Consider the following 24,822-nt stretch of genomic DNA (forward strand, 5'->3'; position numbering starts at 1 on the left):
GCGCCTAGAGCGGGGCCGGCCCAGGGAAACAAAGGTGATGGAGGGGCTGGGGCAGCTCTCGGGCGGGGAAAGGCTGAGGGAGCCGGCGCTGTTCGAGAAGAGGTGGCTGAGACGGGACCCCATCCTTGTCTGCAGGACCGGCTCTGCCCGGTGGCGCCAGGGAACACGACAAGAGACAACGGGCACGCGCTGATGCTCAGGAGGTTCCACCCGGACATGAGGAAGGACTTCTGGTACATCAGGTGGAGCGATACTGAAGCACTTCAGGCTTTTCTTTACATCAGCACGAGCACAGATTTGATGCTTGGACAGTAAACACTGATTTACCTTAAGACTAAAAGTCAGCACAGAGCCTTTGATAAGAAGGTCCCCGTGAAATACATTCGTGCTTGAGAGAAAACAAATTCGCCATCAGACCACCAGTGATTTACTGTTAAATCTGAGAAAAAATACTGACAGTAGAAGTAAACTTACAGAGATCTATTTGACGAACTTCTTTTTCTAGTAGTCATTGTCATCAACTCAAAGTGATTTAAATAGATTTGAGTACACTCAGAATTCTGGTCTTTAGCACGGGCTTGTCTAACACAGAGGATGACCACCTGCATTCTGGGATAAATACAAAGTGAAGGCTTAGGTACCAAAAATACATTATCAAAAGTGCCCTGTCTCAAAATTCATAGTTATCAATAGTTTTGACTGAAGACAATTCATATCCTATCACTTAAAAGTTAAAATAAACAGCTCCTCTCCTTTATTTTTAACATACTGGTAGTGCAAAATGATACATCCATGGTCATATTGTCATAACATTGGGGAAATTCTTATTCCTAAGTGTATGGAAATGCAGTAAGTATAACTTCTGTTAGTCATACTGTTAGGAGAAGGTATTTACTAACATTTGCTTGTATACCAAGCTGATCAAAATTCTAAAATCTAGTTATGTTTCTGCTTAGTAAACACTCATGTAGTAGTCTAACAGCAATGAGGAATTAAAAAAGGAAAAAAAAAAACCAAAAAAAAAAAAAAAGAAACAACAAAGACCCCAGAAGCCCCCAGGTCTTCACAAGGCAAAGCAAGTTTCAATTTAAATAACACCTGTAATGTTACAGTACCTGAGATAAAAAGTCTGTTGAACGATTCCCTCCCTGAGCAGTCAGTTCTTGAATCATATGTTTAACACTCTTTTTTCAACAGCCTCTCTTCAATAGAATTACCACTTACAAGCCTGTAAAACAAAGAAACCCATTACGACATTCCTTGTGCTCTCAGCACATCCTTCTAAGAAAAGAAACAGTCACTTGAGAGAAGCTTTCAAATACATCTTAGAACTACACAAACAGCATCCCATCACTGGTGGATCTGAAATCCAAAGATAATCAAGAATGACATTTCTTGTTTATCAAGGGCTGAAAACACCCACATTTATTTTGGCTGTTCCAGCACAGAAGCCCAGATGGTTTGTTAGATGAAAGAGGGAGGGAAAGACAGGAACAGAAGCAGCAGTGTGGAAAGGACATGGTTTTCATTTTCACTCTAGTCTGAAGGGAAGGGGTATGATATAATCTTTGAAGGGATCTTGAAAGACCAAGTTACTTAAACTAGAAGGGTGACCTCAACCAAAAATCCCAGTTTCACCCCAAACCATCTTCTCTCCACTTTTGATTTTAAAACACCGATTTCTTAGCATGAAATTCACCTGTATGTGTGGATATCTCTGCCTCTTGCAATTTTGTCACACCATCCCTTAGTCTTTGTGTCCATCAGCAGATGTAAATCAGTGTCACAGAAGGCAACAGTAATCACTTCTGTGTGACTGACACCTGTGGAAGGAGAGTGGGAAGACAGGATAGCACAGAAGTATCATTTTTTAATGAAGTTTTTTATGAATTCCTAAAATGGGGGAACAAGCAACTTAATTACAAATTCCTATATAATAAAGGATAAATCTCTAAACAAACTTTTTTTTAACAGAGTGAGAAGATTGGGAAAATTGCTTTCTTATTACTTCCCCTACCTATATTAAGCATGCAAACATTTCGAGTTATCTGACTGCCCACATTACAGATCTGCACAATTCATAATTAATCTGTCTACCATTAAAGCTATTAATTTATGGTGCCAGATAAAAATAAAAGATCTATTACAGTAATCACATCATGTCCTATGACTAAGCACACCTGACTGAGTTGTTATTCCTGTACATGATCCATCATTTTTCTTGTCTATTGACTAAATCAAATCCCTTCTCTTGTGCTGCTTTAAGGCAAAGTATTCTTTTATGTTTTGTACTGCATCTAACGGAAAGCATAATGGTGCAATTTGGAATAAAAAAATAAGAAAAACTTCAATATATTGGTAATGTTTGCTCAAATTGTAGGCCCCAGAGGATACACAGAATCTTACTGGGGAGGGAAAGGAGCATATTTTCAATTTATCCTCAGGCAATGCCAGGGCACTCTACAAAAACTAAAAGCCCCTGGAGTAAGGCTGAGGAACTGCCAACATAAAGACACTAAATACACTTAAAGCACTAACAATGTAAATAGCTACAGATAATGAAAGCAAAAGCAATTAATCAAATGGCTATTGTGAAAAAAAAAATCTGCATTTGAAGCACAAATTGCTCATAAACGTAGGATAACTAGTGGCATCCTCCTTGGAAACACTCTAGATGCCTCAGCAAATAGTAATATGACTGACATATTTCATATATAATTACATATTTGTGCTACAGCTACATACATAATTTGCTTCAATAAGTAAGGAAATTATGCAAATTAATCTTGCAATGTATTAGACTTCCCTTTAGCATTTTCCCTCCCACCATGAGCATGTACTCACTATTAGCTTGAGTAAGAGATCCTCTTACCAGACAATGCCAGCTGTGAGCACCACTCTCACTCATGTAAGGAAATGGAAATTCAGGAAAAGCTCCAGGATGCTGAGCACTGCAATCACCTGTGTCAAAATCAGCAGCTGCTTTCCCTTTTGCTTTCAGCTTCCAAAGCAGGACAGGCAGAGCTCCCAGCTTGCCTGATTATGAATGAGACCCTGAAGGTTCTGCAGGTCACACTCACAGTTAGAGACAGTCCCTGCACACAGTGGTGGGTGTTTCAAACCTGACTCACCTGCACCAGCTCTGTTCCTCCAGACTGAACTGCAACAGCTTTGTTCCATGGGTCCATGTGTGAGAAGGATTTGCTCCATACAAACATGGAGGAGCAACAGCTGCAGCTGGGAACACACACAGATCTCTATAAAACAAATCAAAACTTTTTATACTAATTTTTAACCACTTGGGCTATTAACTACTAAAAACCAGTAATATTTGCAAAGAGGCACAAAGCACCTGGCTAAAGGTAATAGAAAGTAAATCAGGACATGAAGTTTTATGTTGACACCAAGGAAATGCAAAAACACAGAAGAGGAAATTACCACTATCCATAAAGCTTCCAAAAGAAGCTTGTTACAACTCCTACTTTTTTTTTTCCTGTCAGCATTAATGCAACGAATACTAGATATGTCAAAATAAAGTAGAATTGTTATATAACTAATAACAGTTGCCATGGAACTACTGAGAGTTTCAGATCCTAGAATGATCCAAAATTATACATCTGAGATGCAAATAGGTTCAGCATAGAGGAATGTAGCCTGCAAGAAGGATAAAACAAGGCAGCCTATTTATCATTTCTCATTTACAGCTGTTCACATAAATACCCTGTTCTAGAGGGCAGCACAGACCCATCAAATCTCTGCAAAGGCTGCACATGGATTTGTACCAATTACCTGGTAATAACATCCTTCAGGGCAATCTGTTGTTGTTTCAGTGTCAGAATGAATTCCTGCAATGGATCCTTGGAGCCTCCGAAGTGCTGGAATACAGAAGGCAATTTGCAAAGCCAGCCCAGCACCACTTGTTAATCCTGGCAGAACAATGCTGAGAGATTTTTCTTTCACTGATCCAAGAACAAGTTTCCAACAGGTCTCTGCCATACAGGGAGGTTCTGGAACAATGACACTTATTCCAGAAGTATATTTTGTCCAGTTGTTCCTTTAGTTGTTTTGTTGGGTTTTTTTTCTCCTGGGATGCCCTTTAAATTCAAAATTCTTTTCTAAATCTACTGTGACCAGATGAAGCTTGTGCAAAAAACAAAGTTGAAAATAAGGATTATTTAGTTCATGCAAAAGTTTTATGAATGGAGAAGAGAGCAGGAGAAAAGATGACACTTGTGATACAAGGACAAATGTTAGCTTTGGTATTGCAATGAAAAATAAATCTGCTTTCCTACTCTCTGCCTACTGGCAAAAATATTATTTTTAGTCGGTAATCTGAGCTGAAAGAGGTACCCAGCTGAAGAGCATATGGCAGGAGGGATTCTGCTTCTCGCAACACACAGAAGAAACACACTATACTGTAAAATTCAAGTACACCAAATGCTCTCATGTTCCAGTCATCTCTGAAGGATTACATGGAAGGAGCATAACAGAACTCCCACATCATTTAGTCATCTTTGAAGTCTGGAGACAGCAAGAGAACTCCCCAAAAAATGCTAATACGGGTTAAACTTCTTAATAGAGCAAAGCTTTAACTACGGGTATGTTTTCAAAAACACTGCAGTTGTAAGAGCTGATTTCAAATAACTGTTTTGTGTACATTATTTCCAGGAAACCAAAGATGCCTAAACAGAATAAGAATGAGTTCTTTTTCTGTTTTGCATATATACTTCAACTATCACTTCCAAGTCCTTAATTTCATTAACTGCCAGTGCTCTCTTCTGGCAGAACAACCTAAGGACACTAGTGCAGGACATCCTCCTTGTCACCTGTCACAGCCACATGTCACATAAGCTGTCTTGGGCTTCACTAACCATACTCTTCTCATATCAGGGTAATTTACTGTAAAATTTAACTCTACGTTGCTCTACAGCAGAATTACGTTTGCTCCAAGACTCAAAACTGAGCCCTGCTAACCTCTTCTGAGGGAAGACTCAAAAGTAAGAAACAAATAAGCTCAAAATTTAACGAAGCTTTTTTTTTCTCCCTCTGTCCTTCCCTCCCCCTCTCCACCTCCTCCCCCCCCCCAAAAAAAAAAATCTTATCAGAGTTTTGCAAGTACATCTGAAAATTAACTAAAAGGAGAAGATTTAATTATTCTGCTTAGGAAACTCTACTCCAGAAGTAATTTTCAGTGTTTGATCAAAACCACATGTGACTTCAACTCTTGAGTGTGGCCAGAAAGATCAAAACTGAGCTTTCATAAATGAAAAGAACTATTAAGCAGAAAGAAGCACTCTGCTTTCCCTCAGAAGGCTGAGGGAGAGTATTTTAAAGGCATAAAGTCTTTAGCAGTGATCAGTTTGGAAACAAAAATTTAAAAAATAAACAATTCTGGATGAACCCTCTCAGCCCTCACCAATATTACGCTTTTTCATCTGTTACTTTAAAAAAAATCAATAAAAAACAAATCAATCACCTGAACACTACATACCTATTTGGCTTGAGCTTCACGGGCTCAGGTTTGGGTGATGAAGGGGAGCAGGAGATTTCCTCAATAAGCTTTCCAGTTACCTTCAGTTTTGGCAGCATTTGTGCTTCATAGCAAGTAATTTGGTTTTCTATCCCAATCACATCAGAAAGACCAGTCTGTGTGCTTAAGTTATAATAAATAAAATAAAATAAAATAAAATAAAACCGAAGTAAAGAAATATTTTACTACTATTCAGCTATAATTTAAACAAACATAATAGTAATAATGCCACAGTATCTGAGAATGATGAAAAAGCTCCCAGCTGATGGCAGAATTAAAGTGGAACGTGGAAGAGCCACATGTCATGTGACTTTGCAGAGAGCAGCTGCCGTTACTTTAAAAGGCTCCAAGAGCCCACACCATGGAAATAGGGCATTGTGATCATGTTACCAGGAGTCACAAACAGGGCAGCACCCTCAAATACAGGCTCTGCAGTTAATTCAACGCTCGTAATTAAAACATATCCCTTTGTAGAACTGGCATTCCAGACCCATCTATTCCCACCTTGACACTTTGACCCTAAAATAAAACCATAAAATTATTTTAAGTTTTTTACTCAATTCTATCTAAAAAGCACATTTCCAAAGAAAGAAAATAATTACAATCCCTTTAGGAGTACTGTTTAAAGTTTACAAACGGTGGAGAGGCAACCCCAAACTCCCAGATTCTCAGTGATCACATCCTAACTATGAAAATTCTGCCTATTCTTTTCTGGTTGAAAATATCAAATTCACATTACTCTCTTGGCGCCTATCATCTTTCATCTTCTTTCTTGAAAAAAATCATTTGCCATTCACTGCATTTCTTCCAAGAGATAATCATGATGTGACTTGTGCTGTGGGGACTCATGGAGTTTGGGCACATGTTTCAGAGACCTAAAACCTTCTTTCCTCAGTGGTCTTATCCACTGCAGAATTTCATTTTCCTTCAAGTAAACATAATTAAACTTATGTTTCCTACTGCATAACACAAAAGCAAGACAGACACTGAAAAATGTTAAAATGTTAGGTGGATAATCAATAGAAATGATTATTCAATCCTTGGAAACATTCCGTGGTGTTTGAAGTTGCACTTTATTAAAAGGTAATTAGTAATGCATTTAGTACAACTTTTGTAAACTCTCTGAAGGACTTTGTGAGGCAGCAGTAATAAGAGAAATCAGTAGAGAAGCTTGAGATGCAGAGCTACTCAGTCTTGAGAACTTTTGGTTTTGCTCCTAAAATATAGTACCCCTCTCATCAGAAGTGCTGGCTGATTCAGTGAGAAATTTCACAGAATTTAAATACTCTTCCAGATGGCAGACGCACAAAATTCTCTAAAAAGCTTATATAAAAGCACATTTAGCTTCTGGCATTTTTATTAACACATGTAAGCATCCTGCAACTGCTGGCAAGTCAGCATTAGCTGCAGAAATTTTCATTGTCATCCCTCCTCCTCCCTTCTTCTAAAATGGCACATAAATATTTAAAATAATGGATTCTGTTTAATTAAATCTCCTTCTAGGACTTCATTGCAAGAAAAAATGCTACTTCCCTAGAGAATGTGCCTTATTCCTTCTCACCCCTTTGCTTTCCTCAAGAAAAATCATGTATATCTGCTGCACTAATTAAAACCAAATGATAGACACAGGTATCCACAGAGCATTCTAAATTTAAACGAATACAAAGTCTTTTTGCAAAGAAAGATTCACACCCAGCTGAGCTGTACCACAGCTGTCTGGAGCAAATTATCAGACTTGGCAAAGTCATCTGCAAAAACTACTGGAATTGTTTGCTCCTTTCTCCCCAGGCTGGAGTGGTAAGTTCTGCCACCCACAAAGTCTCCACACAAAACACCAAGGTCAACACTTCCCATACAAGACAATACACAAACGTTGTATAATATAAACATTGTATAATATACAAATTTACCTGTTGTTGTGAGGTATGAACTGGAGCTGGGACCACAAGCACATGGTTTTTGTCCCAGCCTGCTGGTTGTACCTGCTGGGGCAGAACTGGGGTCCTGCTGTGTGCAGCAGGTAAGGAATTAAGCTAACTTGACAAATTTGGTCCATTTTGCTGTTGGCTTTCCTACTGGCTAATCCGCTGAGCCACTTGAGGGACAGGAGGCACTCCACCTGCAGAGAGACTTGTAAAATTTGCAATTTCAGTAAAGAAAACAGTGAAATGACAAAGAGAACCAAAGACAGTAGCAATACAGCCTGTTACATTTCCACCACACCCCAATACACCTGCCTGCCTGCCTGGAAGCCCTGAAGGTGTGACTCAATCAGCATGCCAGTCTAGGATGTACTTATCCACTCTTCCACCTGACAAGATCTTTGCTAACAACACCCTGCAGAGAGCTGACAACTACACAACCAATCGCTGTCAGGGTATTAAATGACCAAAAGGGAAAAATTTCATGCAACAACATTAATTAGGGAAAGCAACAAATTAGGCTCAGAGGGTACAAATTTAAACCCAATGCCTGGAAAATGAGATGTGCAGCACTTACTAGGATCTCTAAGAATTTCTCCAGAGGGTTTTTAAAATGTGTAACAATTGGTATTAGATATAATGTTACAATTACAGAAAATCTCATTAAAGCAATAATCTTTAATTACAAAGCTTAAAACTGACACTTAATCTTAAGTCATTAATATAAGCATTAGATGTACCAGCATTATTTTAAAGTTCATGGCTTTTTTTTTTTTTTTAATTGCTGTCAGAACTAATTATGAGTCTCTTTGTTAAGTACTATTTTGGAACTGAAATAAAGTTAACCTAATAAAATATCTCATTATCAATAAAATCGTGCATTGGACTACCACTTCCAAAGATCTATCCACTCTTATATCTTGATTTAAATTTTACATTCACTTTATTTTGCTACAAAATGGGGTTTGTGGTTGCAGAATTGCTTCCCACACAACTGTAAAGGGAGTTGATCTCGATGATCACTGACCTTTTAACCCAAATTAACCACTTGAATTCTTTATGGTCCCAGTAGATTTACCCAGTTGCTTTATCTCTAGCAGCCACACCTGGAGGGCTCCCGCAGCTCATTCTGAGTCTGCACTGGGTATGTTTGTACTTTGAAGAAGATGCAGGATGGTCAAGCTTTGGGCTTTCTCCAGCCCAGGGACTCACGGGCTGCAGTCACGGCGGCAGGCCGGCGCTGTCACACGCACGGGAGATGACGGAAGCTGTGACAGGAGGGCGCTGCCTAGGGTCACTCCGGCCAGTCCCAGACCTCCCGTTCCGTAAAGCAGCGGGGCGGGATGGTCCGTGTTGTAAAGGACGTTCCAGCCCGGTGCGCGGGGTGTCGGTGCTGCCTCGCAACAGAGCAGGCGGCTAACACAGCGCTCGGCAGCGCCGGGAGCGCGGTGCCCCGGCCCCTCACATCGCTGCGTGCCCCGTTCTCCCGCAGCGCCACCGACCTCCCGCCACCGCCGGCTGTCTCCTGTGCCACCCCCGCACAGCCTGACCTGCTCCGCACACCACGTACTACCCCCGCACACCCGGCACCGCTCCCGCACAGCCTGACCCGCTCCGCACACACACCCCTAACCCTTCCCGCACCCCTGAACCTGAACCCGAACCCCCCCCCCCCGCGCTCCCCTCACGCCCCGGGCCCGCCGCGCTCTCCCGCAGCGCCCCCTCACGGCCGCCCCTCGCCCGGCCCCGCCCCTCAGCTGGCCCCGCCCCTCCTCCGGCCCCGCCCCGCCCGGCGATACCATTCACCTCCCACCGCAGGGGGGCACCCCCGCCAGGCGCTCCCACCCGCACAGAGGGGGAGCCCCGACCATTAAGTATTTATTATTATTATTATTATTGTTATTAATGGTTTATTTATCTCTCCAAACGAATCTTCTCTTTGATTTCAACTGCGGTACATATCACAGCTTTGGGATCTTTATTACAAGTAGATAAAGGTAATTTATTTTTTTTTTTTCCCAGATTGAAAGGCATGGAGAAATGGAGCTCTGGATGGAAGATAATGCAGAGTAGGTTAATAGTATGGAGCAGCCACGGATGTAAATGAACATCCAGGCAGAAACACTCTCCAGGGCACTTCTACACACTTACTCTCATAAAATCGAGCAAGGCCTGCATGATAAAATAAAAAGCTCTAAAGAAAACCCAGATATAATGAGCATGGGAACCCTTTTTTGAAAAACAGCTGTGCCCCCAAAAAATCCCCCTAAATCCCCACCAACCCAAAAAACCCTGCAAAACCAAAAGAATAATTCCAGAAGGAACCATAAAATTAAAGGCTTTGGCCAAAAACTACTAAATGTGGGAACAGAGTTGACTCCTCATTTTAATAAGTCTCATATTACAAAGCAAATCTCCACCCAGGCTCAGCAAGGGAAGTGTGTCAAGCACTTGTACCAATATCCAAACGCTTGGAGTCTTGCTCCAACCCTTCAATAGTGTTCTGCAGGCTGGTAAGGCAGGAAGGTGTCATTTCTTCTGCCATCTCCACTGAGAGTTGGAAACAAGAACCAGAAGTTAAACCACTGAGGGGAAAAAGGAGCATGAACTCCAGGGTATGCAATTCCTGAAAACACAGAAAATTAAATTTGATTCCCAGAGGATGGCAGCGCTCAGACATGTGCCTCTCACATCACTGCACACATTCCCTGTTCTGAGGAGCTTGATGGGGTTGCAGAGTTCACAAACCCAGGCCTGAATAAAGCTCAGAGAATTCAGCACCATTTCTTTCACACACGCCAAGTCAATTCAACTCTGGATCCTGCAGATGGCTCAAGAGGATTTCTGGGTTACACCTCAGGCAGCAAAGGCCCAGCTCAACCTGGAGCTGTGGATTTATAGCCTTGAACCTGCCCAAGCACAAGGGCAATGCTGGGAGGATTGCACCTCCCACAGAAAAGGTCTCATCTTGGAATGCATGGTTCAGTCCACATTCCAAACTGAAGCCCTCTCACTGAGTAAGGAATAATTTTTTTTAGACCTGCAAAGCTCTAGAAAACACAGAAATTTGTTTCAAAACCAAGAGTTCATAGCAGCCGGCATGATAATGAGTTTCTAACCCACAGTTCCTAAATCACAGAGTATTCTGAGTTGGAAGGGACCCACAAGGATCACCAAGTCCAACTCTTAAGTGAAGGGCCCATGAAGGGATTGAATCCACAATCTTGGCATTTTTAGCACCACACTGTAACTGAGTTAATCTCAGGGTCATGCATGTTATTCCATAGGAAAACCATGGATGACATGAAAAATAAAAGCCTAGAGATTCAGTTTAAGTAAAGGTAAATTATTACCAGAAAATCAAAAGCTCATGAAGTCGTAACTTCACAATAAAAAAAGAGTATATTAAAATGATTTGCCCCATCTTTAAGTAGAGATTATACATATTTAAAATACTATTTTCCACGTAAACATAATAAAAACATTATTCAAATAACAATTAAGATATCCTGCAGTTCAAGGTTTTTTTAAGAAAGCTGCTTTCCCACTACACTGTTTTCAAGTATATCAGTCAGGAGAATCGGTCAGTGGTATAAAAAGCTTCTGTTTTTTCTGCTTCACTGTTTTCCCCACCCAGTTTCTCCTGGGCATCCAGTTCTCATTCTGCAAGCACACAGACTCCTGTTTCACTGGATTCTTGGATTTAGAAAGGCCACTTTTTTGTAGACAAAGGGAACTGCAAGCAGCAAGGGTCCCACGTCCAGCCACTTGCTGGCTCAGTCAGAGTCATCGCCACAACCATCGCTGCCTTCGGGATCGCTGCTCTTCTGCAAAGCAAAACACACAATGGTTTGTCAGGGCTGCATTTACATCCACAGACCGACCCAAATCAAAGATACTGACTTTAAACTTCTCCACAAGTGTAAGGAAATAGTCCTGGATCACAACTTCATGGGTTGGACCCATCTATTGTAGTAAACATCCGTGGTGGTAAAGATGCTTCTCGTAACAAAAAATGTACGTTGGCTTACAATTACCAGCAGAGGAAATTTCTTCTCACTTACATTTACAACTCCGTAATTACAACCTGCAGTATGTGGGAAACTTAAACGTGGGACAGTAACGTGAAATGCTGATATTTAAAATAAATGCAGCTGAAACAAGTTAAATGGGGTTTTTTTATTCAAGTCCCTCAAAAGCTAGGCTTGCTACATTGTCTAAAGCCAGCATCCAGAATTTTGTCTGCTGCAGAGAATTTATGTCCAACCCGTACTGCAGATAAGCCACGGCTCATTAATACTTGTTTAAAAGTGAAGCCAGTTGCGCCAAGCAGTACTAAGGAAAAACTACAAATGTTAGAAACTTACAAGGAGACTAAAGTCAGAGTTCTTCTCTGGGAGCCACTCCTTCAGGAGTAAGGCAATATGGTGCAATTAATTTGGGGGGTTTATGTATTTTTTGAAGCAAATATTTTAACTGATATGACTGATATCAAAGTATTTTTATAAAGAAAAGCTAGCACAGCATACATCTATGGGCAATATGTCTGTAGTTACCCTTTTTCCCCCTCATCACCACTTGCTGAAAACACTGAATCCCACAAATTTAACGCTGGCAATTCAATATCCCACAACAAAACAAATTCCAAGACACTCACAGTTGACTTCATACCAGCAAGCACAGCTCACTGAAGTGCAAACAGCCTGCAAAATCTCAGCAGAGCCTGTCATATCATGCCTTATTTATCCCTCCCAGACAGCTTGTGCTAACTGTGATGCCAAACCCAAATTCGGTTTGGTCTCTCTGCAGGGAGCAAAATCTACCTCCCTCCTTCCAGGAATATGTCAGGGATTGGGAACCTGGCAGCACCAGCTCCTGCCAACATCACCAGGTACAGGACTCGGAGCCACATGGTCTCTCTGGGTCACATTTAACCAAACTGAAGTGGCTTTTGCCATGACCCCCTGTCACAAACATCCCTCTCACATATCCAGAATTCAGAAAAGAATTACCACAAGTACAAAAATAACCCTGAGAAACTTATGGTATCTTGCTTGTGCTATTCAACAAGCGTGTAAGTTTTACATTATGTGATGAAACTCTTTCTTGGACTCAAGCAAAAAATAGCAGAGACGTAATTAAACACAACATTCTGCATCTGCTACACAAAATAAAGCTAATTTTAAGGACTCTGTTAAATGGAAAAAGGCCATTGTTTTCTTCTGAGTTGCACTACACAGAAGTTTTAGCCCTGCCCATCGTTCATCCTTCAAGGACTTGCCAGCCTTTAACTGAAAATTCCTTTTCGGAAGAATGTATTCTACACCTTTGTTGTATTGCACCTTACAGCTCACAGGAGTTCCTGTTGGCACAAATCCAATTCCACAATATCCCGGTTACTCAGAAGTTGTTCTGATGGCCTATTTTCAGCTCATGGCAGAATAATTTAAAAGAGCTGGTCCTAAATTTCCCTCATCCCAAACCTCATCTGGTAACAAAATGAGAAACAGCCCAAAATCAGAGAATACAAAAAGCTAGCAGGTATTTCAAGCAACTGTCAACCTGAAACCTAGACTCCCAAACACTTCCACAACAGCAAAAGCTGGCACTGTGTCCATAAATTCTGTTGCTAGTTTCTGATTATGCAAATTGCTTGTGCTTAAAGCTTTCCTTCCTCCCTCAACTACTCCCTGTAAAACCCTGTAAAAACAATGCTTTGCACGGTTCATTCCACTATCATCAAGTGCACAAAGACAGAAAAGATTATACACATTTCATACTCCAGATGACTGTCATTTCCACGGCATTTCATGGAAAACAAATATGTTACAAAGAAGAGGTGCTTCAACTTGACAGCTTCCATTTGTAAAATAATGGCTTCAGTCATTACCTTTGAATCTTTGTTGTTAGTTTGCATCTCAACAGCAGAGGAGTTGAAGTCATGAATGGGGAGGGTGTTTAGCCAGTTTGCCATGGATTTCTCCTCCCTTTCTGTGTTGATAATGGTAGGATAGATGTACTGCTCTTTGAAAACAGCAATCTTCCCCTCCTCCTCTGTCCACTCCAGTGGCTCATGCAGCCCATCATTCCCAAAACGTCTGTTGTACTTTTCAAAGTGCACTTTCTCCAGAACCAGCCCAAGCCCCGGGGCTTTGGGGACATCCACCTTCTCCTCTCCCCAGCTGCGTTCCATGATGGACTCAGCAGCATAACCCTTCACAATGGCTATCACCAGCCCGATCATCTTCCTGATCTGGTGCATCATGAAACTCTGGCCTTTCACCTGGATCACTGCGAATTCCACGTTTTCCCTGACGAAGGGCTCCCCACAGTACATCTCCATGATGTACCTCTTGGCACTGGGGTCCCTGGGGCCCTTCTGGGACGTGAAGTTGTGGAAGTTGTGTGTCCCTTTGTAGCAGGCCAGCAGTTTATTGACCCTCTCAAGGGTCTCTCTGTCCAGCCTATAAAGCTCCTCCTGCACATCGTGGTCCTTATGGGCAAAGGCAAACGTTGGCAGCATGTAAGAGTAGGTTCTGGCATCACACTTGTTCTTGGAGTTGAATCCCCCAGTGACTCTCTTCAGGCCTGGATTTAAAAGTGACATTAGGTTTTTGAGTCAGGAGGTTACAGATTGATTGTGATCTCACTCCTACCAACAAGAATATTTTTAAACAAAACACGAACAAAAAACAGATTTGTTCAAAAGAACCCCAATTTCAAGCTAACAGAAGCATTAAAACTAAACCCTTTAGTAAGTAAACCTTTTAGTACGTAAAATTATAATTTTAAGAGAAAGACCTCCTGCAGGAGAAAGCTTTCCTTGAAAACATTTTCTCTGCCCATTTCAGTGTTCTTACCCAGAATTCTGATGTGAGAAGGAAGATGATTATTGATCTTTTCTAAGATGTCATCTATTAGCCTGACCTTCAGTGACACAATCTGTCCAGCTGCAGACACACCCTGTAAAAACCACCAAATACAAAAATCCACATAATTATGTCCTTCAGAAGCTCTACAATAGCACTTGAAGAATTGAAATAGCTCAATAACAAGTTTATTTACTTGTAATTTAACTTAATCGTGAACAAAAGGAGAAGTTTCAAGCAACATTCACTGTGAATAGCACTTGCTGCTGGATCTCCCTCTGGACAATGCTTTACCAGTCCACCCCAGCAGCAGAGGCGTGTAAAGCCCAGAATCCAGGAGAGCACAGCCCTGCCCAACCTACCTTATCTGTTCGAGCACACCTCTGGAAAGACATCTTCTTCATATCCTCCCCGTGGTTTTCTGGGATGCACCCTGACTGAACAAGGGCAGAGACCAGGTCATCTTCAATTGTCTTGAACTGTGAAGATCCCACATTTCTCTAAGAGGCCGTACATAGAAAAAAGAAGAAATAGAACAAATTGCAATCACTGGATGAACTAAAATAGAAATTTTGTTAACCAAATATTGTTGTGAAATTATTTAAAAGTCTTCCCTCCGCAGTCTTAAGAGCCATTCTCTAACAAACCTAACTGTACTTTACCAGAGAATGTTAATAAAACATCATTCTGATTTAGCTGTTACTGTTATGGCAAATAAGGGCTCCTTTCTAATTTCACTGTGCAACACTTCTGGAGGTTTTTGATGATTCCTTCAACTGAAATACTGACCTAGTGCCTGCAAGTTAACAGCTGCTGCTCCAAATCCAGCCCCTGCAAATTCTTCTTCTAGAAATCAGATTGGGTTCTTTTGCTCTCTTCACCTTATGTGCCTGTAAGCACAAGGTTTACTGCTGGTGAAAAAACCTCCTTTGTTGTATAAGCATGAAAGGCTCCCTTCCCTGTGTGTATGCAAGATTGTCAGTTATCCCCTGGAGTTTTTGATATATTAAGTGTATGGAGCTTGCAGTACGTGGAGAGGAGCAGCAGATGGAGCAGGATCACCCTCTCACTGCCAGCTCTGTGCCACAGACCACTCTGCACAGGCAGGTCTGGTGCTATGACAAAGCACTGTCCCTAGAATCATCAGAGATGCACCACTGACTTTTAAAAATAAAGTTACTACCAAGCCATCTGAACCCATTCATACACTGCTCTCCCCGGTTTTTCACACTGCAAATGCTCAACTGTTTACTTACCCAGGCACTCTGACTAAACCCAACAGACCCCAAAACAAAAAAGAAGCTGGAGATGCTGCTTTGCCAAACCACATACTTGCATGCCATGGTAGCCTTTCCCTGAATATGCCATTAACAGCACAATCTTCCTTTTGGGTAACTTCTTATTCTGATCCTCTGCATCTTCCTCATCCGCATCACTCTTCAACCTTTTGTTCTGATGCCCGTTTTCTTCCAGCCTTTGAACCACCTCGCTGCTGCTGCTGAGTCTCTTTGTCTGGCCGGCAACCGCTGCTATCAAATCCTCAGCCATTGTAAGAACCTGCGGGGGAAACAACCGCAGAGGGGACGAGCATGAGTGGCACGAAACTCGGGCAGAAAGGGACATCTCCATCTCCCGGGGCCGCAGAAGGGCACACGAACAAGTCGGAGGCAGGAAGGGCGAGCAGCCCCGTTTCCCGCTAGGCCGTGTCACCATTCCCTGCAGGAGGCAGGCAGGGCCCGCGCTGCCCGGACACCCGGCGGCCCGGCCGGGAAGGCCGGCGGGGCGAGCGGCGATGGGCCCGCCCGGCCTGACCCGTCCCCGGAGCGGGGCAGGGCAGGGCCCGGCGGTACCCACGCTGCGCTGCCGCCGCCACGGCCCGGCGCACGCCGCGCTCCCCGGGGCGGAGAAGCCGCAGCTCACGACCCGGAGTCCCCACCGCAGCATCGTCCCCGGACCCGCTGGGCGGGAGAGGCCGCGCCCGCCGCCCTCAGCCCCAGCCCGCCGCCGCCGCCGCCGCCGCCGCTGCTTACACGGGCACTGCGCAGCGACGGCGCCGCCCGGAGCGCACACGTGCGCCACTACGGCGGCCGCGCGGGGACACGGCGGGGAGGGCGAAGCAGCGGGCGCCGTGAGGGCAGCGCCGTGAGGGCAGCGCCGCCCGTACAGCGAACCGAGCCCTCCCCGGATCTCCCTCTGAGGAGAAAAAGGGATGGCGCGTAGAGCCGGCTCTGCTCCGGAGTTCCCAGCTTGGAGAGCCCGTCCCGCTCCAGGGTTAGCAGTGACCAGGGTGAGGGTATTGCCCTGCTCAGCCCCACCTCTCGCACACGGGCTGTCCGGTGCCAACACACCCCAAAATTATTATATTGTTAAACCGCGGAAAAGCAGGGGGAAAGGCAAACTAACATTCCGGCGGTACATGGTGGCTGTGTAAGTAAAGCAGCCCATTTTTCCTTATCCATGGGGAAACAGGCGCTGACAGCACTGCAAGGGGAGGGAATAGTTCCCAAGGCACACAGGTCTGCAGTAAAAGCTCACGGTTCTCTTCCCTCAGTGATGTCGCATTTGTCCCCCTTTCCACACTCCTTCTCTTTGTGCCAGTGTCAAGCATGGGCACCTCTGGATCCACTTCCCCTCAGGTTTTCCTCCAGCCAGCTTGCTCAGGCAATCCTTGTGCTCGTGTTTTGTGCAGCAAGTTTTATCTGCAGTGATGTACTTCATGGGGAAGCTGAGCACAGCAGGAGCCCTTAGCAGCCCACTGTATGTACCTCCCAAAAAGCCAAATGCACCTGGAACAGGTTTTTTTACAGAGCTCCAGTGCTCTGTAAGATGGAGCTACCCAGTGGAGACCCTGGCACATAGTGAGATTATTGTAGGAGAGCTTCATCTATCCATTCAGATGGAACATGGAAAGGTTGACACTTCCAAGCAGGCGAGATTATCACAGGCCTGTTATTTCAGCTAATAAGGGGAAGAAATGCAGCACGTCCTTTTTCGAACTGACACTTCTGAGTTATTTCAGGAGTGGGATGGAGCAAAGGGAAGATTTATCACAGGATCCCAGCTGCACTTTACATAGAGAAGTGATAAAAGATGGCCCGTCACAGTGCAGTGCTGCTGCCAAGGGAAACAGGAATACAAATTTCTCTATCACTGCAACCAGGGTGTCTGAATCTTTTTTTGCCTCATTTCCTTAGGAAGTGGAGCTTGTGCAATTGACCTGTCTGTCCGCCACATCCCTTCCTCCTCCTTCCCTGCCCTGATTTCTGAGTTTGGCTCATTTCAGTAAATGTGAGAGAGGGAAGAAGGTGCCAGTTAATATGGAAAACAGTGATGGGATAAGAGAAAGGCTTGCATGGATCTCTCATGAGGGAAAAAGCTTTGGTATCCCAGCTCCTTACCCCTTCTAAGAGCAACCAAGAAACTTCAAAACAGGCAGCACAAGCTGTGCTCTTAACCTGCCACAGCATGCACCACCTCTTCCTTTTTTTAACTTACCTATTTCATCTCGAAACACCTTTGTTAATGTATCTATTTTATCTTGCTACCAGAAGCAAGGAGAAATGGAAATGACTCACCAGAGCTGCCGCTGCCGGTGCGTTCTGGGGGAGTCAGACCCTCGGGAGGTCTCGAGTTCTCTTGGAACTGAAATCAGCATCGTCAAAGCTCTCTAGGCACCAACCATCCGGGGCTTACAGACAACTGACCTTTGTCGAACGGGCGGCAGAATGGCTGCAGAACGGGGGTTTGGCTTGTTTTTTGGAGGCAGTTAGTTTAATTCTCGTAACGATGTCAGTGCCGCTTTTCACCCCGAACTGCCGCCTGCAGATGGGGCTCTGGCAACGCGCACCGCCACCTCCCTGCCGTGTCCTGGGAACAGCCATAGCCCTGGCCCCTGGTCCCCTGCCAGGCACCTCTGCCACTCCTCCCAGCCCGGGGACACTGCTGGCTGTCCCCTCCGGCTGGCAGAGCAGGGCCCACGCCCCCACTTGCAGCTGGCTGTCCCCTCCCTGAGCAGCCTGTCCCTGCTTTGCTGTGGCAATGTCACCCAAGCAACTTTCTCGTCTTCCTCCCCAAGGCCTGCTTTGGAAAAGGAGGTATTTATTTCAAGAGGATTTGCTTTCAATTCACAGAGAAATGAAATTTCTTTAAAATCAATAAAAAAGGCTCCAAGGAAACATCGTGTTATGAAAGACGCTTCCTTCCAATCGTTTTCTGTTAAAGGGAAGGGGAAAACTGCTGAACTGTTGTTTAATGAGTTTAAGGGCTTTGCTGCACAGCACTGGAAGTTCAGGAGATACCAAATATTGTAGTTAAAAGCCATTTACATCCATATTGGGAACTGGTGACATGCTGAACTCAAGGGACAAATAGCACCTTATTCTGCTCCACCCCAGCAGTTGTGTACTGGGCATTAGCTGGAACATGAAGAAAAATTGTGCACATTTGGGAACTCGGTTACCCTCTGTTCATGGTAAGGGGAAACCTATGTTTGACATATGCTTCAGCTCCTTCTTAGAAATACACTATTTAACATGTTTTCTAAAAGCATTCAAACCCCTTGCCAGGTTTCATCTCCCAGGAGGGGGAGTGGTTCTGATTCTATTGTCCCTAAAAAGGCTGTTTTTAGAAAGAAATGTCCCAGGGAAGTTTGCATCCCTGCACTACGTGCCATTCCTCACCCAGGGAATGGCACGCATGCTTAGTGCTACATTTATGGAAATAAATCTAAATAAATCCAACTGCTAGCATTTCTCTGAGGAGCATTAGCTCCTGCCCTGCAGAGCTATGCCAGGATATTGTCTCCCTGCACACAACCCTTCCCCTCCCTGGAATGTGAGGTGACCAGGCACAGTGGGTCCCTGCAGAGAAACCAACATCAAGTTAAACTCCAGAGAGCTCAAACATGCTGGGAAGGGGTTAACTCCTCGTGAAATAAAGCTTTAAAAGAGCTGGAAGCAGAATAATTGATCTTTGTATGGCCTTGGTTCAACACACACCCACCCATTTCTGCTTCCTTGATGTCACTATCACCTCTGATCTTTCAGAGCTGAATGAGTGTGTTTTTGCTGACGTACTTACCAACAACTAAATATAAAATGCAGGAACAAAGCCAAATACCCTGGAAGAATTGCTTGGGTTTGTTTTCTCCTAGAATCAACAGCAGCATGACGTCACAGTCAACATCTAGAAAGTTGTGCAATTTTCACTGGTGCTTTTGAACTGTCCAGGTCCCATGGTTCAGTGCTTTTAGAAGAGACTGTGTTTCTGTTGTTGAAGTTTTCCCAGCTAGCACTTTCCCCCTCTGTTCTGCTGCCTGTGAAAGAGTCCTATGGATTCAGCAGAGAGTTCTCAATCTACACAGGCATGTGATACACGGGGTCCATCTTTCATTTGGCTACAGTGTTTTCACCTGAACCTTTGAAATCCTTCATGGGCATCTTCAAAAGAAACCCCCCTCCCTAACCCTCAGCATCAGAAACTTCTCTATGTATACATTATGTACTACTATCCCATGCTGTAGGGAACAAATATACAGAAGGGTTTTCTACAAAAGGGAAAAAAATGTTTTAAAAAACACCAAAAAAGTCCCCAAACCTTCAAAATACACAACGACCCAAGTGTGCTGCGCTGTCAAAATTCAAGAAACAGCAGCATTTGTAATTATTCAGCCCTGACCAGCTTTCCAAAGGCTGCCACGGGGTCTCGCCCAGGTTGTAGCACCACGTTTTCAGCACACAGAAGTGCAGAGTTGCCCCCAGCACTGATGGTGCTGCAGCTGTGCAGGGAGAAAGGATGGACTGTCCCTGCATGTGAGTCAGCATCAACAGGAACCCAGCATTTCTAGGCAGGACTGTTCTCACAGAGCAATTCCCTGGGGTGGGAAAGGCAGGGGCTGGGAACAGAGGTTATAAACAGGGCAGAGCAAGAAAAAAAAACCAAAAACCAACAATTCCAGCTCACGGTAAACGATGATTTTGAAACAAGATTTTTTTCTTAAAAAAACACAACACTGTGCAGTAACTGTGGGATGATACTGCATCACACAGCCTGGTGGGCAGGACTTTCCCTAGTGATGCTCAGGGGCAACAGTAACACACAGAGTTCAGTAAGTGGAGTTTTGGGAAATGTTTGGTGGAATTATGGTATTTGGCTTCTGAAAGTTTACAGCTGTGTTGCTGAAATTTCTGCAAGAACGGAAGGACTGGACTAATAATTCAGCACCTCTCCCACATGCCAGATGCAGGGCTTAGCTTTTTCTCCTGGAGTATTCCAATCCAGACAGCACAGGGACCTATCCTGCACCTGAAGTCAGGACCAACATTCTCAGCATCCTCACAGTCTCTTTTGCCACGTTCAGTGACTTTTGCAAAGCTACGTGGGGAAGAGAATTCTAAGCCCTGTGCGTGCTCTGATCAAAAACCAAAATTGCAATGCATACGAACACAGCAGGAATATATTTAATCTTCATTAAAAATACCCAAATGTTACCATGATATCATACTTTCAAGTCCCTTTTTTGTTCAGCAACAAGCTTGCTGATTCTGACGACAGTATAATCCTACAAATACTGAAATATGGATGCAATTTAAGCATCCAGCTGGCTGGGGAGGGCTCTGCCATCAACTTGTTCCTAAGCACTGCAGGGAGAGGACACGTAATAGGGACAGAGAAACCAGGAACTATAGCTCCCACCCAGCAACTGGCTTCAACTTTCCCAAATTCACAGGCTTCATGTGAATTCAGGCAAGGTGGCTTTTCTGCCCCAAGTTTCACCTGCTGTGATAAGGGGCAGAAAACAGCCCATTTTTGCCCAAAAGTCAAGGCCAGTAGAACCATACGCATTATAAAAGCCTCAGATGCCACATGAACTAGAATCATAAAGGACTGAAAACAGGCCACTAACAATTTCAAATCAATTTTATTGTCTTAAATCGGTGTTGTACAATTTAAAGCAAAAAAAAAAAAAAGTCACACAAAACACAAATAAAAAATGTTGACAAAGTATCAAGCATTACCTCATAAAGAACATCATCATACGCTCTCACAAACCTGAAGGTACGTGTAATTAGACTGAGGTTTCTTGAAATCTATTAAAGACGCCAGACACAAACGCTGCAACAGCAACAAAGCCATGACAATAGCAGGTGGACTACACTAGCAACTTCAGCAATGGTTGGGGGTTGGTTTTTGGGGTGTTTTCTTTCTTGGGTTTTTTTTTCCTTTTTTTTTGCATACCTTATCATCTACAAAGCAATAAATATTTTTCACCAAAAAAGTTGGTTTCACGCTACATGCAATTAGATAAAAAAGAAAGTCACCAAAGTGATGGTAAAATAAATCACCTGTCAGATTTTTCTTTTTTTTTTTTTCACTTTTTTTTTCCTCCCCTACTTTTGGGGTTATTTTGTGTCGGTTTTTTGTAGTTTTTTGTCATTTTTTTTCTTTTTTTTTTTAATTCAAGCACAGTGGCTAAGTTTCAAGTATTGAGAGAAAAAAAACCATATATATACACGTTTGTGTTTGTGTGTGTATCTCTACCCATGCACACACATACACACACACACACAGCCTTGCATGTAAATACACAAACACATACATATATATCAGTTGTAGGTCTGTAAACCACAATTCGTATTTCGGTTGGGTTTTTTTTTGAGCAATATATACTTGTGTACATTGAATGTGGACGATTTTGATACATTCAAGTAATGAAGTACGGCTGGAAGGTTAGTGCTGAGTTTGCCACACACACGGCTCACTGGGGTGCAGTGGATTCCGGGCTGGGCCTCTCCTGGCCAGGAGCCCCTGGGGGCTCTGGGCTGCAGGGCTTGGTGCTGCAGAGTCAGTCCTGGCTTGTGGTTTCTGTGCTGCAGCACAGCCCGTTGCACAGCTGGCCAAAGCCTTTCTGAAGCAGTCTGGGTCTCCTTGGCATTTCTGTCCACAACAGGCTGGGGGGGTTGGTTGTTCCTGTCTTTTTTTCTTTTTCTTTTTTTTTCTTTTTTTCCCAGGCACAAGCACAAACGGCCACAGAAGCAGCAGACTGTGAGCCAAATACTGAAGCATTTGTGAAAGCTACACTTAAGCTTCCCTGGTTGGGGCAATTGGAAATATTTTTAAATTTCTTTATTGGCACTTCTGCTCTGTGAACAGAAACACCCATGTTGCCAAACGCAGTGCCAGCTCCAAAGCCTATGAAGTTGCTCCTGAAACCCTTGTAAAGTATCACACCGAACGTGCCAATCTTGAGAGGAAAAAAAAGCAATGAGGACTTAACCACCGTGTGCAAAATATTTTTAGATCCCCAAAAACTAAGCCTGAGGTTTCGAGTTGCTTTCAAAGATGCTTTTCTGCCCAGCGCTACCACAACACTGCCACGACTCTGCGACGTCACACTCATGCTCTCACAGACAGATGGAAGGCAGGCAGCTCCCCTCTCACACACACACTCACAGCACCCGAAGCCTCAGCCAGAACTCCAGCCACTCGCACCTGCAGTCGCATTTGGCTACAGAGTCTTCTTGAAAGAAATGCTGAACATAAAACTGAACGCTATGGGATCTCTTTATAAAAAACAAAAACCAACAAACAAACCAAACAAACAAAAACAAAGCAGCAAATAACACTTCTTTAAAAATGCGCTTCCAAGTGCGTGGGATCCTAACGCCTGTTCTTCAGCTCTTAAAAAGCACGGAGCTTTGTAATGACTGTCCTTAAAAGAACATTTAAATAAAAAACAAATCTTGGTACTGCCAGACTGCAAGTGAGCTTTGCCTGGTGTGGAGGAGGAACAGCACAGACTCTGCAGTGCTCTTTGCCTCACACTCACGAGATACAGTACAGTTAAATACGTACAGTTACACACAAACCATATCAATATCAATATATATTCACTCTCAGGAATACATATTAATATACGCACACACGTAGTGCAATAAAACAACCAGGAAGCAAGGAAAGGAATAAAAAGAACAGCATTCCTAACAGTCGTGACGTTCCTGGGTTGTTGTGTGATGCAAAGTCAACTTCTCAAAGTTCCCATAGTGTGTAAAGTGCTCCTTTGATTCACAAAGCTAGTGTTTTCAGTTTGGGGGGCTCCAGGGAAGGGGTTATTGAGCCAACAGCTGAAAGCAGGACAGCGCCAGTGCTTCCTCCAGGTAGGTACGTGCTGACAGGCCGAGCTCAACAGCCACGAGTCTTTCACATTGATCCCACTGAGCCGGGGGACCAAGGGAGGAACGGATTCATTTTGGCTTCTTACAAATACAGGAGTGTGACGCTTTCTGCTGCCCTCCTGTTTCCTGCACAGCCCCTTTCCCTGCATTGTTTGCCCATCCAGGCAGGCAGACGGGGAGCCCACACAGCAGCCATGAGATTTCCAAGCTTCCCAGCAGCCGCACGTCCTCTGCCTCACTCAGCCAGTCTGTAGAGGTGGGAGCTACTTCACAACACCAACTCCCTCCTCTCCAAGCACTCCCAAGGCATAAACACAAGGAGAAAGGACAAAGGAGAGAGTGGAGGGGAGCCTCCAGTTGCCAGGGAGCTTGAAGATGCCTGGCTCTCAGCTGGGAAGGGGAAAGTACACAGACTGGCCTTTATGTCTGAATGACACACTCGGACATCAACTGAAGCCAGCAGTTTCAGCACATCCATTGCCTGCAATGGACACAGCACTGGAATACCCTGTTCTTAAGCAAGAGGGATAGGCAGCAGTCTTATCCTTCAAAGTGCTGGGAAGAAGTAGACTTCTAGCCTTCACCCCCTCTGACAACGAGGGAGGCCTTTCCACATCAGCTATATCTTCACCCAGGCCTTTGGGCAGGGAAGTATTTGTGCGTGCTGCAGTCACACGTCCCCACAAAGGAATCTGAGTCTGTGGAACATCTTCCCAAAACGTCCAGAAACAGAACAGTGAGCAGTCCATCCTCCAGGTGTCCTACTGCCAGAATGGTTTCCCACCAGAGCACAGGCTGTTGGGAGTAAAGCAATCAGCTGGGGCGAGGCGTGTGAAGGACAACACCACTGAGATCAGGCACAGAACCCTGACAGCAGAGCTGACAGCCTGCGCTCGATGCACAGCTTACCTGGGGAAAAAAAATCAGCACAAGCAATCAGTTTCTCATTTTCCTGCCAATGGAAAGACCACCACTGGAGTCTGAACAAAAAAGGGAAAACGGACAGTAGAATTTCAACAAATCTAAGCAGAACTTTGAGAATCATTACCAGGTACTGATGAGGCCAGTGAAGACCTGACCAGGAACACCCTGCTGGGAAGGGACAGGTCAGAAGGTTTCACAGTCAGAGATCTGACAGCGAAAGCTCAGAGGCAGCACTTATGACAGAGGTATCAAGATTTTACAGACGATCACCATCCTCCAGGAAGAATTTATTCACTTCCAGTTATTGGAGCAGCTTTTGCCAGGAGGCAAAATGATTCAGGGTCTCCAGTGCCATTTGCCATGGCTTACACTGGGAGAGGCCCATCCAGCACCATCTGCGCCAG

General features: G+C 44.1%; 2 protein-coding genes, 1 long non-coding RNA gene and 1 other non-coding gene across 14 annotated transcripts in view; all 4 read right to left on the reverse strand.

The window, feature by feature from the left end:
• Positions 1–27: 27 nt before the first annotated feature.
• On the reverse strand, positions 28–9,073 carry LOC136298805 (uncharacterized). 7 transcript variants are annotated; one of them, XR_010723373.1, is made up of 10 exons: positions 8,480–9,073; positions 7,441–7,649; positions 5,492–5,653; positions 3,790–3,875; positions 3,132–3,257; positions 2,873–3,063; positions 1,700–1,823; positions 1,116–1,228; positions 475–609; positions 28–388 (listed from the first exon to the last, which is right to left on the reverse strand). It is a non-coding gene; the product is annotated as an uncharacterized lncRNA (long non-coding RNA). The 7 variants fall into 7 exon arrangements; XR_010723374.1 differs by having other exon boundaries at positions 3,132–3,237; positions 7,441–7,660; XR_010723375.1 differs by having other exon boundaries at positions 2,873–2,961; positions 7,441–7,660.
• Positions 2,361–2,499, reverse strand: LOC136298984 (small nucleolar RNA SNORA49). The gene has a single exon (XR_010723431.1). It is a non-coding gene; the product is annotated as a small nucleolar RNA SNORA49 (small nucleolar RNA).
• Positions 9,074–9,825: 752 nt separating the features above from the next.
• PUS1 (pseudouridine synthase 1) lies at positions 9,826–16,370 on the reverse strand. Of its 4 annotated transcripts, none has more exons than XM_066199808.1 (6): positions 16,352–16,370; positions 15,654–15,878; positions 14,684–14,821; positions 14,313–14,415; positions 13,343–14,040; positions 9,826–11,279 (listed from the first exon to the last, which is right to left on the reverse strand). In XM_066199808.1, the coding sequence occupies exons 2-6, from the start codon at positions 15,867–15,869 to the stop codon at positions 11,229–11,231; spliced, it is 1,206 nt and encodes a 401-aa protein (XP_066055905.1). In that variant the 5' UTR covers positions 15,870–15,878; positions 16,352–16,370; the 3' UTR covers positions 9,826–11,228. The 4 variants fall into 4 exon arrangements, with proteins under 4 accessions (XP_066055905.1, XP_066055904.1, XP_066055903.1 ...); XM_066199807.1 differs by lacking the exon at positions 16,352–16,370 and adding an exon at positions 16,258–16,308; XM_066199806.1 differs by lacking the exon at positions 16,352–16,370 and adding an exon at positions 16,176–16,265.
• A 4,851-nt stretch (positions 16,371–21,221) lies between these two features.
• ULK1 (unc-51 like autophagy activating kinase 1) overlaps positions 21,222–24,822 on the reverse strand; it is a 76,099-nt gene continuing 72,498 nt past the window's right edge. For both annotated transcript variants that reach the window (XM_066200177.1, XM_066200176.1), the window contains exon 29: positions 21,222–24,403. In XM_066200177.1, the coding sequence (XP_066056274.1) occupies positions 24,348–24,403 (56 nt within the window). In that variant the 3' untranslated portion in view covers positions 21,222–24,347. The remainder of the gene's footprint in view (positions 24,404–24,822) is intronic.

This window comes from Chamaea fasciata, unplaced genomic scaffold (genome assembly GCF_029207755.1).
Source record: "Chamaea fasciata isolate MVZ Bird 193981 ecotype frontalis unplaced genomic scaffold, bChaFas1.0.hap1 SCAF_18, whole genome shotgun sequence".
Taxonomy (NCBI): domain Eukaryota; kingdom Metazoa; phylum Chordata; class Aves; order Passeriformes; family Sylviidae; genus Chamaea; species Chamaea fasciata.